General features: G+C 39.0%; 1 protein-coding gene across 2 annotated transcripts in view; it reads left to right on the top strand.

Moving 5' to 3' along the window:
- STK32B (serine/threonine kinase 32B) overlaps window positions 1–15378 on the top strand; it is a gene marked incomplete at both ends in the record, with an annotated part of 158589 nt that overhangs the window by 71217 nt on the left and 71994 nt on the right. For both annotated transcript variants that reach the window (XM_084203941.1, XM_084203942.1), the window contains one exon: window positions 13974–14147. In XM_084203941.1, the coding sequence (XP_084060067.1) occupies window positions 13974–14147 (174 nt within the window). The remainder of the gene's footprint in view (window positions 1–13973; window positions 14148–15378) is intronic.

Below are 15378 nucleotides of genomic sequence, written 5' to 3'. Positions count from 1 at the left end.
ACACAGAAATAGTGGTTCAAGAAGCCCTGTGTGTGGAAGCTGGGAAGTAATGCCTATGAGGCAGCTTTCAGTATTACTCCTTCATGTCTGCTTCTGTTTGCATCTGGAAAAAAAGATGCCTGATGACAAAGGCCCCCTGTACCACCCTGGATTTAGTTAATGATCCCTCCTCAGTGCAATGGTGCTTTTGAAGGTGATGTTCTTTGCACTCATTGGGGTCTCTCCTGTGTTCCTGACAGTTTGACATGCTCCTCCTCTCTGCACCTCTATTAACCTAAGCAATATTACCACAAATAACATGACTCTGACATGTTAAATTTAAAAAAAGAGGAAATGCTGAAGGCTTGACAGACAATTTTGCAAAATAGTTTAAATGTCTGGGGTGAGATAGAATGATAGTAGTTGACATCTGAAGTTGCTTCTTTGTGATTGCCCTGAATCAACTTGATAAACTCAAATATAAATTAGAAAGGCAAGAGTTATCTCAGTTTTGTAACAAATCTTAACATTTATTGTGACTATAATTGGAATTGAAAAAACAAGAGGCGAAATCTAAGGGTGGCAGTAAGTTTTGATTATTCATATTCTGAAATAAATTTCTGCCATGACAAAGACATTGCTCTTTGGCAGCAGTTACAATGAATAGAGAAAGTGAATCATTGAGATACATTCCCAGAAAATTTAAACAAAGAGAATACAGGCAGAACTAGAGTTTGGGTTTAGGGTTTTTTTTATACTTGATGAGATCATAAAATCCCATTCAGCACATCCTCTCTGAAAAATATATTTGTACTCTGAGATTTGCCTAATTAATGGGTAAAATAAAGCAGTAAAAGGGTTTCCTTTCCTTTTATTTCCTTAGAGCTATAGTTCAAACCATGCTCTAAGAACTGTATTAAACAACTTCTCTATCTGCTGAGAGCATCAAAGAATGTTCCTAACAGTACTCACAGTGCTGCATATTTCAGAAAATAGAAAGACCCATAAGGCCTACCAAGGGAAGATGTTCCACTTCACATGCTAGGAAAAGGAGGGGACATGAAGGGGTGGCACACACAAAATACAAATGGAAGCCTCACTGCCTCCTGTGGCAGCAAGCATGACATGAGCTGCCATGAAACGGGACACCAACAATCATGGGCATTGATTATCTGAGTGCTCATACTCAAATTAATGAGCAGAAAGGGCTGCTGGCTGAGAAATGACCAAGGAGATGTCCTGATCTGGATCCTCACACTGCTGTGAGCCTGAGCAGGTTACTTTGAGAACAGCTGCCTCACTCATCACTGCAGTAGCTGGAGAAACTCAATTTTATGTGGAAGTAAGATGTGTTAAACAAGGGAGATTTTTGAGCAGCTTTTTTTCCTTTTATCTTCACTGACATGCTGGGGTTAATGTAGAGACTGCAATATAAAAAAATAAATTAAAAAAAAAGGCACAGAAGAATTGCCTATGTTTATTTAATTTACTTATTCTTATAACTGCCTTAAAGGATCTCAATTCAGGATCCCTAACCCGAAGGTCTCCTTACTCTTTCCATGCCTCTTTGCACTAAATCTTGTTCTTATTAAAGAACAAGGTGCCCTTTACATGAAACTGAACATTAACAAAAAGCTTCTTCAGATGAGTTTGAGCAACATAGATAGAAAGTTAGGGAACTTTTCCTTATTGCCTTTTTTCCTGGCTTATGCATCATAATGTTGTGTTTGCAAGTTAATGACTTTCCTGTCTTTTTAACCTGAATAGATGAAGGTTTATCTTCCTGGAGTTAAATGTAAAATCAATTAAGTGATCAGAAGCAAGGCATGCACCACAGTTATGGAAGGAACTCAGAATTTTTTAAGACCAGCATAAGTCAGAAAATCTGTATCATGCTTTTCTCTGCTGATCAAACAAAAACCAGCCATAATTTCTCTGACACTTACAATTATCAACCTTTCTGTACCAGTGAAATTATACATGTGACTGTGATGCGCTGAGCACATTAGGGACTTCCCAAAACAGAAAAGACAAGTTCTAGAGAACTTGAATTATTCCCAGCTTGCTTCAAACATCAGCCTCATTGCCTTGGTCTGCCTCTGTAATCAGTGCGAAAAAGTGAAATTCCAGAGGGCAGTTACCACAGCTGGAGGAGGACCACAGGTGTCCTGCTTACTGCACAGTGACCATAGAGAAACCACTTTTCTAACCCAACGTACATTAATCATGTACCCAAAGGTAGTCTGGGCAAAATTGGGTCTAAGAAACTCAATTCTAGTAAGCTGTTGAGCACCTGCCCATTTGGATTTTTAAGGTTTCTCCTAGATTTGGTGTATGGGTGAGAAACAACAGCAAAAATAAAAGGTTATTTCATGTATGCTCATGCTGCTTGAAGGATCGCTTCAATCACACTGTTATTTTACATTCCTTCCGAAGAATTGGGTTTTACATGGAAATTGAATTTCGTAAGGAAATTTCTGTATGAAAGAAATTGTCTTTCAATTTAAACTGAAAACAGCTTTCTGTCCTCGTTTAAAATGACAGAGAAACAATAAGCCTAATTTGTTTTGCACTACATTCTTCACATTGCTATTCAGATTTTTGCTTCATCTTTTGGGTTTGGAAAGCTTGCAAAATTACTTGCATGCCAATTAAGAGGGTAAGTCTGAAATGAGCTAGTGAAGATTTGACAAAGTGAGATGTGCTTTGGTCCATCTTGTTTAATTTATCTTAACATTTTAGAAATACCCACAATTAAGAAATAAGGTACATCATAGTGAGAGGAATGTCTGAAAATGTTTGTAGGCATCTACGCGTGATTGAAAGCATCATACATCAGCACCACAGTTTTAAATTAGCTATTTTATTGACAAAAATTAAGAGAAGCTGCTTGAGTGAAACCTTTTGAGTAGCTGGCTTTATTCACCAGGATTATACTGAAGTGGACGAGATTCTCTGGAAGCTGAGGAGTGTTTGTATATTTTTAACAAAACAAAAATAAGACGAACATTTATTTCAGTAGCAGTGAGAAATTTTCTTTTATAGTGAAGTGAGGAAGAGGGAAGGGATAATAGGAAATTTGTCCAACTCTAGTGAGCAAACTAACCACAGAAAGTGTATGCATGCAAGGAAGGACTGGTCTGCCTTTTCTAGGTTCCATACCAGGAAAATGAAGGGGTTTGTGTAGCTCAGAGGAAAATCTCGTTCATGCCTAAATAAATGAAAAAGAAAAGCACTATTTTAAGCCTCTCAACCCATGCAGGGTGCCAAACACACAGAGATTCACATACACAATCAGTGCAGTGTCTAAGGTTACACACAGCAAAAACATATACCTATTCTTAACTCCAGTATGAGATTTGTTGTTCATTCAATGAATCATGTGCTGAAGATTACATTTGTTATGATTGAAGGCTGATGATAAGTGCTGCAATTATGGTGTTTCTTTGCTTCATAAAACTGAAAAAAAAAAAAAAAGACACAAAATTGTCCCTAAAATATTACAATGTTTGAAGTTAAAAATAGAGTTTGGAATTATTTGTGGTCATCTATCAAAAGTTTGATTGCTGAACTTTGGGTTTCAAGAAAGCATAAGTCCAGATCTCTTAATAATAGTTATAAAAAGATAATAATAGTACTAGTTTTTGTCCATTAGCTTCTGTTGTCCCAGCACAATTTTATTGCTCTGTGCTCCAATTATTTGGGTTGTTTGATCAGGTGAAATCCTTGTTTAGTAGTTAGCTATTAGCATTGGAAACTAATTTTTTTAAAACCTTCTACTAAATGAAGAACTGTGAACCTCAAAAAATTAGGTTGTGAGAAAGAGGGAAGAGAAACAGAGGAAATTTTCTACTGTCTCCAGAGACAAACCTCAGCTCAAGTTCTGTTCAACTCTCCTTTAATAGTATGTAGTTTAGAAAGCCAGCTAGCTGCTGCAGTGAAAAGGTTGCAGAATCACAGAATTGTTGAGTTTGGGAGTGACTTCTTGAGCTCACCTGATGCAAACCCTCAGCACAAGCAGAGTCACCTAAGACAGGTTTCCCAGTTGGGATTTTAGTATCTCCTCAAAGGAAGACCCCACAGCCTCTCTGAGCAGCCTGTCAAACCAGTGTTTGACAATACTCACAGAGGTATTTCCTTGTGCTCACTTGGGATTGGTGTGTTTTAATTTGTGCTCATTACCTCTTGGCCTGTCACAGAGCACCACAGAGAAGAGTCTGTCTCCCTCTTCTTCATTTCTGCCCATCAGCTATTTGTACAGATTGAGGTCCCACCCAAACCTCTTCTCCAGGGTGAACAGTCTTGGCTCTTCCAACCTTTCCTCACATGAAAAATGCTCCAGTTCTTTATTCATCTTCGTGGCCCTGCACTTTACTCTTCATGGCTGAGGAGCCAAGAATGGGATGCTAGGAATAGTCTAGGTCAGCCTTGGCTTTCCTAACCCTATGTCTACAAGTTCATATAAGAGCTCTGTGTTCCTCCTGGATCACCCACCCCTACTTCCACCTCTTGTACACTTATTTTCACTCTTTGAGTTCAGTTAGGATGTCCTTGCTCATCCATGCTGCTTCCTTCTTCTTGTGCTTGATTTTCTACTTATCAGGGTGGACCATGTCAAGCCCTGGAACACACTGGTAGAGGAACCATCCCTGGAGGTGTTGTAGATGTGGGTCTAAAGGACACAGTTTAGTGGTAGGCTTGGAAGTCCTGGGTTAATGATGGGACTTGATCTTGCAGGTCTTTTCCAATCTAAAGGATTCTGTAATTCCATAGTTTATTAATATATCAAGCTTTGCAAGTTACAGACTGGGATCTTGACCTGCATCTCAAATGGAGTACAAGTTTTCAGTCCATATTCCACACGAGCTTTTCCCTCACCCACAGATTTCTCAGGTACCTATTTTCCTAGGTGAGCAGTTTCCTGTGTTGGTAGTGGGTCCCTTGTTTGTGTGAGCAGTTTCCCTGAGTTCATCACACAAGCTGTCTGTTGCCTGCTTTAATTGGAAGTGTTTGAGACAAGCTGGGGACAAGAGAGGCTCGTTGGCACTGCAGACATAATTGCTACTGCTGTAGTGCCACGTGCACATGAAGTGCTATAAATTGGCAGTGATAATAACACAAAGTGATAATGAAGAACTTGGTGAACATTCGCCAAGTCACAGCACATCTCCAACACAGCTGAATGGAGTTTAGAGGCTGCATTCAGATGAGAGTATCAACAAATCCCAAGTGCCTTCTATATATGGTCTAATTCACTCAAACAAAATAGAGCTCTCATGTATAATTGTGATGTATCTATTTTGAAGACTATAAATAGAACAGAAGATAGTGGAGACTTTTCTTTATTCCACTCAACAAAAGATATGTGAAAGATAAAACACTTGGAAAACAATTGATGAGGAATTGAAGCAGACTTTGGTCTCAGAGAGTAAAACTGAGTGAGGCTGGTGAAAGCTGCCATGTTTTTCATGATAGCAGAACAATTAAAATGAGCTTTGAGAACATTGCATCCAAGTCTGCTAAAAATCCCAAACAAATTGACTGAGAAATGAGCCTATTTTGCATTCATTTGCAAGTCTTACTTTATCATTGGTCTAATAATATTTGAGAAAACACAGACTTTATCATGAGACTGTGTCATTAAGTCTACAAGTATATGAGCAAATGAGCCAGAAAAGTAATTAATTTTCTCCTGAAAAACAAATTATGAGAAAACACTTTTAGAGACTAGTCTTTTGCAAAAACAGAGCCCTTAATATGTGGGAATAAAAATGTTTCCAGAGTCACAGTAATTGATAGCAGTGTGGTTTTTTTCCTCTGTTTGATTGTTCATAGTGTACCAAAAATTCATCCTATTTGTCCGAAATTTTCTAGGCCTTAAACAAGTGTTCATGAAAGTTTCAACTAATGTCACTTATTTTCTCAAAATTTACATACTACAGCGGTCTTCCTTGGAATAATTCATCCATCCCTTTTCTGCAAGATCTGAGGAAGCATCATTGTTCTTGGGTTGGAGAGCAGAGCAGGAACATGACACTGCTGAGCTGAGGGAGGGAACTAATCACAGCCATTACCCAAAGGTGTGGTGGTGATGACATGAAGATGGAGAAAAACTCATGTACGCTGAAAGGATGAGTGACACAAGTGACCCCGCTCAGCAAGAGGAATCATAACTGGATATAAGCAAAATATCCCTTCAAGACTAAATGAGTGGCTGGAACATGAGAGGCTGTGGAATTCTCATCCTTGGAGAGTTTCAAAACGGCCCTGGATCAGGTCCCAGGAAACCTGACCTAGTTTGAAATTAGCCCTGCTTTGAGGAGGTTGGAATTTGGAATTCCTGACATCTGAAGAGCTTTTCTATCCAAAATTATTCTGTGTGTCTATTTTAATGTTCAGTGAACACTATTTAATTACAGTGTAAAATGTGACTGTGGGTTGTATGCAAACCCTGGATCTAAGCTCTTTAGTCCCAGCCTAAAAGGAACAGAAAATTGTGAGAACTTTTTCTCGTGTAGCAGATGACCACCTACATTTAATCACATGGTTTCTCTCATGGTTTCTCTACCATATCCTCATGATGAAACACAAACAAAATACCATATTTTCATAGAGTGGTTAGGGTGGCGAGGGACTTTAAGGACCATCTACTTCCAATAGGCAGGGACACCTCCTGCTAGGATCAGGCTGCTCAAAGCCCCATCCAACGGGGTCTTGAACACTTCCATGATTGGGCCATCCTCAGCCTCTCTGGACAACCTGTTCCAGTGCCTCTGAGTAAAGAATTTCTTCCTAACATCAAATCTAGACTTGTCCTCAGTTCACAGCCATTCCCCCTTGACCGATCCCTACGTGCTTTCCTTCCTGTAGGCTCCCTGGAGGTACTGGAAGGCCCCAGTGAGGTCACCCCAAAGCCTTTTTTTTTCCAGCTGAACAATCCTAATTCTCTCAGCATTTCCTCATGGAAGAGGGGCTCCATCCCTCTGATCATCCTGGTGGCCTCCTCTGGACTTGCTCCAGCAGGTCCATGTCCTTCCTGTGCTGGAGGCCCCCGAGCTGGAGCAGCCCTGCAGGTGGGCTCTCAGGAGAGCAGAGCAGAGTGGCAGAATCAGAATCCCCTCCCTGGCCCTGCTGCCCACACTGCCTTGGATGCAGCCCAGGACAACTTTGGCTTTCCGGGCTGTGAGTGCACATGGGCAGCTCATGTCCAGATGATGAGCAGTTCTTTCCCAGATCAAAGAGGATTTGTGGTCTTCTCAACCTTCTTGAGGGAGAAGGTTTTCTTCCTTGTAAGGATAAATACTAAGCTGTTTCTAATTAATAATCCTTGCCTGTATGGAAGCTAATGGTAAATATTTACTGCGCTAATAAGTCTCTTACTATCTTTGTTGAAAAAAATTTTAGTCATCTTTCAGCTTAATTTCAGGCTATTTTTTATTTAGGCATTTTTCTTACCAGTTTTAGTTGGTCACTTCAGCACTAATTAGAATTTGAGAAGGTATAAGCGTGAGCAACCTAATTCCTTATAGAAGAAATTCCCTGTTCTTAAAAGTTTTCTTAGAGAATATGGAGAGATATTTTCATATTTTTATAAAGAAATATAGGAATAATAAAGGAAGTAATTGTCCTTTATTCTTAACATTTGTAGAAATGACTCTTGTCCTTCTGAGTTCAGAAAGTCAGGTGTATTTCCTTTCCTTTCCAACAATGGACAGCTATTAAAGACTTTGCAAACACAAATCTCAAATTCCAATAACTAATGTTTATCCATTTTCCAGAATAACAAAGAAATCTATAGAAATGTAAACAAAACAGACATTTTGAAGGAGCATTTCCAACATTCCTTCAAAATACTCACTTATTTGTATTTAAAAAGTTAACAAATCTTGAGGCTTTGTCCCTTGAGGCTTGTCCTTGGCTGGCAGAACACACAAACTTCAACAAAACATTAATTTGGTTAGCTTGGACACTTCATTTTATGAAAAATGTAATTCAAAGGTAAGTATTTGCTATTTGCAGTCACAGTGGGTGTAAGAGTTTTCAGCACACCTTCTCAGCCCAGGGCAGTTTGAAATGATTTGATGTTTGACTGATGAAAGTTGCTATTTTTGGCACCTGTGTTATATCCTACATTATACCACCTTAGACTGAGTGTGTATTTTATTCCACCAACCCATACAAGAGAGCTCTGGACTGTTATTTTTCTGCTCTAACAGTTGTTTGGCAAATGTCAAATTATTCAGGCCTTTAAGTGACCTGTTCTTTTTCAATGCAGCAAATCTTGGTTAAACCTGTTGCTACTTTACAGTGGGTGAGGAGTATTCTATCACATAATTACACAAACTGGACTGGTAAGAAAAAACAAAGCCAGGTAACTGCATCAAGAAATGCCATCTACATCTACTCTGGGAAAATCTACAGTTACTAGTGGGGCGTTTATGTCACTGAAAAAATTACCATGTCCCTTTAATGTTACCACAGGAAAACTGGAAAAGAATCCTTCTGTAATTCTGTAGTTAGGAGACACCAAGGATCAATCATTTGTCATATTCAGTGGAAAGCAGAAGTGTTATCTGAATGTATGAACTGTGCATATTTTGCTCTAACTGATTACCTCAAGATTATGAAGTTAGGTTTAGTCTTAATGATGAAATTTTTCTAGTCTGTTCCTAATCTTTAATTTAATTCATATATAAAATATCCATCACTATGTCATTTTCCCCAGGTAATTCATATGAAACAAGATATATGAATACTGGGTGCCTCAACTCAAAGGATTTAAATGAAAAATTACCCTGATTAACTAAAAAGAAGGAAGGAAAGGAGGAAAAGTTATCGTAATAATTCATCTGTAACTGCTTTTATGAAGACAGAGTTACAAATAATAAATAAAAATATTATACAAACACAAAAAATTAGATATTATTAAAACAAATATACAGATATAAATGTGGAAACAGATACAACTTATTCAAAGGGTACTTTGTTTAAATGTGTTTCCATTGAGGACTATGTTCAATAATAGTTTATCTTCCAGTCTGAAAATAATCAAAAATTCAATTCCCTGTTTGCTATGGGCTTTATTATTTTATCTTAATTTGGAGAAAGATGATTATAATGGGTTCAACCTTTTCTCCAACCAAGTGAAAGCCGAGGCTGGATCAGTTTTCCTATAACTGGGGAATGACACTACTTAGGAAACAAACAAGAACTATTTTACTCTTTCATTTCAAGGAGGATTAAAACATTGTCTTTAGGGTAACTAATAATGTATTATTGGTATTCAATATCAATTGATTAATATTCAACATAAGTCACAATGTTACAACTCATGTGGAAGGTATTTCTCAGCTACCTGGTTAACATAAAAATCCCAAACAACCCCTGAGTTTATTTCAAAAATCAATCAACCCTTTTCTATGTAATTTCCTTTTGAACAGATAAGAAGCTTACAAAAGTAAAATTACAGCGTTTGCTCAAAAACTAATCTCCACTGGTCTGATTTGCCACCAGCCTCACCCCAACCAGCACCAACATTTTCAAAGATTCCTTTCTCCCATGGCCAATATTTGTCTATTTCAATTCTTAGACCAATATATCAAAAGCTCTTTTTTTCTTAAAATGCTGCGATAGAATAAAAATATAAAAGCAATATTTCATTTCTTATGTAAAGGCAGAATACTGGATTTGTGTGAGGGAGAGAGGCACAGGACTAGATTGCTTGTGACCATGACAAACCAAATTTGTCTAAGCTGGTACACAAAGTCCTGTTAGTCCTTAAAGCAGGGTAGGAGAAAAATAACACCATTTGTGACCCAGCTGCACAGCAGGACCTGGAGAAACTCCTGCTCTGCATTCAGTACTTTAGAAATTGGCAGCTGTAGGATTTGCTTAGCAGAGTTCCTGACAGCTCGAGACCTTCTCCTGTTTGCCATGCCCAAGCTGTCCTCTAGGCCAAAGACACAGTCTCACTAGGGTGAATTTCTTTACCTTCCAGAAAATGTCTTGGCGTGGTCTTAATCCCACTGTGGTCTGATCCAGACAGGGAACCACACCCATGAAGGTTTGACCCAGCTGGATCAACTGTGTGGGAAAGACACCCTGCCCATGGGAAGGGGTGTGAGAATGGCACAATGATGGGTGTCAGGTGTGATGGAATTTAGAGGGGGTGGAAAAACCTGCTGATACCATGCTGAACATGTCCTTCAAACTGTGCCTATACAGTTTTGTCTGAACTGAACCAGTATACACAACACTTCTGGCAGGGTTATCTGTTGCCAGAGACACATATCAGTACAAAAGAAAAATAATAACTCTGAGTGCAAGAGCAGAGCATCAGAGAGGATATAGAGAGCTTCACAACCTCTGTGTCTTGGTGTACATCATTTACCTGCAATGTCTAAATAAAACTGACTTGTGCTCCCTCCACAGGTCATGAAAGATCACAGAATCATAGAATAAAAGGGTAGAAGGATCTCAAGGATCATCTGCTACAACCTCTCTTAGCAAATCATGATCTAGTCAAGATGGCCCAGACAAATCTGAGAAGTGTGGGAAAGCTGCCTAGTGCAAACATTAGCTGTACTTCTGAACGTCTCCCAGTTTAGTTTTGGTGTTGTTGGGGGTATTTTTGGTTTTGTTTGTTTGGGTTTTGTGATTGGGCTCAAAGTATTTTGTTCCAGAGGTCAGTTACTTCTGGAATGCCTTGTAGCTCAGTCCTTAGGGATTCATGTGTTTACCTGAGAGGCAAGGCACAGTAGCAGGAGATTGATTCACTAACAGATCTCACAGCCCTGGACAAAACCCATCCGTTGTCATCCCAACCTGGATTCCCAGAGATGCCCTGAGGGTCCCAAGGCAGTGAATGGGTGCAGGTTGGTTGAGCCCTGTAGGAAAGCTTTGTTTGATCTCTTTTTTAAATCATTAATAATTACAAATGCACAAAAGCTTACCTGGCAGGCGACAAAGGACCACCATTCCCCACACACAAGCACAGAAAACCAGAGTACATCAGCCTAAAACCATGTTTGGAGTGAAAATCCTGTTCCACCAAGTGTTAGCATTTATCTGGATGTGAACAAGATTGCACATGCCATGGGTGGTTCTCATGGGTCTTTTGGCTAGACTGAACTTTCACCTTGAAATATACTCATAATTAAAAAAAAAAAGGGAATAATCATTGGATTTAAAAGCAAGTTCACATCAGTCACTCTTTACCCTGCTCTCACACTCTGCTCAAAAAAATAACTAAGAACATTTATATCTCAAAACTAGAGGTGCCTCAGTACCATTTCTACTGACATGACATCATATGAGTTTAGACATCAAGAGTGCTCTTTAGTCCCAGACAACACACAATATTTCACTTACTATTTAAGTAGAGTTTTCAATCTGCAATTTTTTTTTAAAAATTGTTTTAATAATATACAAAAGAAACAAAATCTGTACCTTACTTAAGTGGTAACTAAAGAGAAAAATTAACATTTTTCAGAGGATGGTGAGGCACTGGCACAGGTTGCCCAGAGCAACTGTGGCTGTCCTGTCCTTGGAGGTGCTCAAGGCCAGGTTGGATGGGGCTTTGAGCAACCTGGTCTAATGTGTGCCAGGTGTCCCCACACATGGCAGGGGGCTTGGAAGCAGATGATTTTTAAGACCCTTTCCAACCAAAGCCATTCTATGATGATGATTTTACGACTGCTCAATGCTACGAATTTTTCACCTAAAATAACAACAGTGTCAAAAAAGAAAAAAAAAATCTTAAATGCAACTAACAATTTAAGCTTTGCTTCTGCAATTGCTCCAGGCTTCATAATGCACAATACTTGGAGGAATTTGAATATATTTGAAGCCTTCTGCTTTGTTATCCTGTTTATATGTTTGTGTGTTACAAAATTCTGCCTCTCTAGAGGTCAGCAGACACCATGTGCCACCTACTTTGCCATTTTGCTTCAGAGGTTTCACTTATTGAGAAGTAAGCTTAATGCAAATAAAATTACTTTCCCCTCCTGGCATTTGGCAGTCACAGGGAAATGCAAGAGTGGAGCAGAGAGAAAGTCACTTCTCAGAACTGTGTTCAGCAAGAATAACAAGCCTTAAATTCAAAATGAACCATCTGTGACAGCCCCTAAGCAGTGCCTCATTTCAGTAAGTGCAAGCCTGGGGATGAAAGTGAAACTGTACATAACTGTCAATTAAAATAGTCTGATATAGACTTTTCTGCCTCTGAGGGGAGGGTGTGCACAGATTTTCTGGAAGCCCTCTCTTTTCCATTTTCTTGGCATAAATTTTAAAGTTCAGGAGAACAGAATCACATCTGTAGCCAACATACATTACACACCCCATGGGAGGAAAGGTGCTGGAAGAGGCACTATCATTGTAGATCACCTCTCAGTACTCCATATATATCTGGTATAATATAACTTCACATCAAAATTAATTCTGAAACAACTTATAAGAAAAGAGTGATTTCACATGAGAAATAAGGTATTTACCATTCCCCATTTGGGGAATCTTATACAGTTGCATTTAGAAACTAAATCCAGAGAGTTTCTGTCAGTTCACTCAGACCACAGAAAACCAGAGCAATGGCAGCATAGCCAAGTTAAGTAGAAACACATGGAAATTCCTGCTTGCCCAAACACTATATATGTATATATATGCTGTACATTGACTGGCTACACCTTTGGATTTACAGGATCTAAATCACATCAAAATTTGGTCCTCAGAGTGTTCAGCAGGCAGTTCTGGGAAAGGGTCCAGAAGAATTCAGTCAGTAACCATGAAAACTCTGTCATTTTATAAGATCTAGGTTGCTGACTGAAAAGAATATGTATTGTTAAGCAGTAAAATTGCAGTTTTAGTCCTTATTGAATTTGGACCTACACTGCAAGCTGTAAAAAATACTCAGCTAATAGAACATTGTGTATTTTTATTGAATCTGGAAAATACCCCTGAGACAGCAGCTCTCAATGCTGCCAGGATACTTTCCATAAGCTCTGAATGAGAGTTGTATGTGTGTAAATACCAAGTGTATTTCAAGGCCTTCCATTTTATTGGTACTACTGTGTAAGCTATTTTGTCACCTGAATGAGTATATGGTTATTTAAGAATGTAAAAATCTTAAAGGTATTTTAAATTCTGTTTTGTCAACATTCAGGTGTTAATCCATGTTTAAAATAAGACAGTAGTATGGCAGTAGCTCAAGCTCTGCTTGCCTTCATGTTCTGGTTTCAGCTGGGATAAAATTAGTTTTGTTCTTACTAGTACAGTGCTGTGTTTTGGATTTGGGATGAGAATAGTGTTGATCACCCTCTGATGTTTTGGCTGCTGCTCAGCAGTGCTCACCCCATGTCAAGGACTCTTCAGTGGCTCAGGCTCTGCCAGTGAGGAGCTGCACAAGGAGCTGGGAGGGAGCACAGCTGGGACAGCTGATCCAAACTGTCCAAAGGGATTTCCACACCATCAAGTATCATGCTCATATAAACTGGGGGATTTGGAAGGGAAGGGCTGATAGCTACTGGGGGACAGGCTTGACATCATTCAGGGGGTGGGGAGCACTGGTGTTGTGCATCACTTGTTCTTCTCAGGTTTTCTTTCTTTCTCTCCCTTTCATTGCAATGATTACTGTTTTTATCCTTAGTACTATTATTATTCTTTCCTTTTTTTCAATTACTAAACTGTTCTTATCTCAACCCACAAGTTTTTACTTTTTTCTGATTCTCCTTCCCAACTCACTGGGGGAAAGAGGAGTGAGAGAGCATCTGCATGGTACTTAAGCTGTCACTGAGGTTAAAGCACAACACTTAAACATTCAGAGTCCCACCACAATCCAAGCACGTTTGCAGGACTGGACCTCAGCAGTGAGAATGCCTTTCTGTGCATGCCTTTTGAGCAAATCAGGGGCTTACCAGGATCTCCTTAATGAGAGCTGCCCCAAGGCATGGCTGGGACTGCATCATCCACCCTGAGATCTCAGCTGTAACTCTTTCCCCCAGGTATTCCTTCCAAGATGAAGAGGACATGTTCATGGTGGTGGATCTCTTACTCGGAGGGGACCTGCGTTACCACTTGCAGCAGAACGTGCACTTCAATGAAGGAACTGTTAAACTCTACATTTGTGAGCTGGCCCTGTCCTTGGATTATTTGCAGAGATACCACATCATTCACAGGTGAGTGAATTGCATTTGAGGAGTGGGCTGCTTGGTTTTAGCAGAGCAAAGGAACTTTATCATTTATCTGATTTTATAGTTCTATTTATTCAAAACCCCTGTAAAGTTCCTATTGCTTATTCAAGGGTGGAATTTGGGTCTGAAAAGTTTTCTTTTTAAGAGTTTTCTTTTTAAGTGCTTTCTTTCAGTCCACAGCCATTCAGTAGCCTTGTATCCTTCTCATACTGCCCTTTTCTCCTTCTGATCTCATAAATGATATACATTTTTTCACTATGATCTTCAAACACTAAATGGAGCCCATAAAGCATCCTGATTGCTTTTAATTTATTTTTAATTCTCCAGTGCCCCAATGTTACTGAACACAAAAATGTTGTAATCCAGTACCAGAACTTCCCATAACAACATCAGGGAACAGTTTTAGAACCTAAAGCTGGGAATAATTTGTTCACTGGCAGCATCTGCATGAAGGTCAGGAGGAAGAGAGGTGGAGAAGTAGTAATAATAGTACAAATTAATTGGAACAATGATAGATGCTGCATCCTTTTTGTACTTTTTATATTACAGCAATCTGTTAGCTTTTCTGCCATACAGAAGAAAAGGTAGTATTCATTTCAAAAAAGGTGTCAGGAATCAGGGTCTGTTTTCCTTAAACATTTTGGCATTTAACTGAAGCAGCAGGAATAACTTCTATTTTTATGTCAACACAGCAACATGAAATTATAAAATTATGGGCTTGAACCTTTATTTTACTCGTTTTCAGATTAAATTCAGGGATATCTTTTCTGATTTAGAGTAGTATGAAGGCAAAAGTACAGTGTATTTACAAAATCTGGATGTGACTTTCAGAGACCAAACTAAACTAAGCTGTGCCATAGATCTTCCAAAGACCAGTATGAACAAATTCCTTCAAACCTCGTCCTTCAAAATGGAGAGTTTTCACCCCATCCACTTGCCAGAGCTGCCTCATGATTTTTCAATAAAGATGCAATAAAAATATGGTCTGACCTTCAGAGGAGGAATGACCAGCATGAAATCTATCTGAGCAGAGGGGCAGTGGTAGGTGTGTATTTCATGTTACTGAAACTGTGCAAGACAAAATTCCTGTAAACATTGCAACACTGGCTTTGCTCTCAGTTAGAACTCTAAATATAATAAAACTTGCAAATATTGCAAGAAAATTCTTTAGTACTGTTACTATTTTAGTATCTTTTCATGTATTTTGCATAAGTTT

This window comes from Fringilla coelebs (assembly GCF_963513975.1).
Source record: "Fringilla coelebs genome assembly, chromosome: 4".
NCBI classification, from domain to species: domain Eukaryota; kingdom Metazoa; phylum Chordata; class Aves; order Passeriformes; family Fringillidae; genus Fringilla; species Fringilla coelebs.
This window is presented reverse-complemented; position numbering and strand designations above follow the sequence as displayed.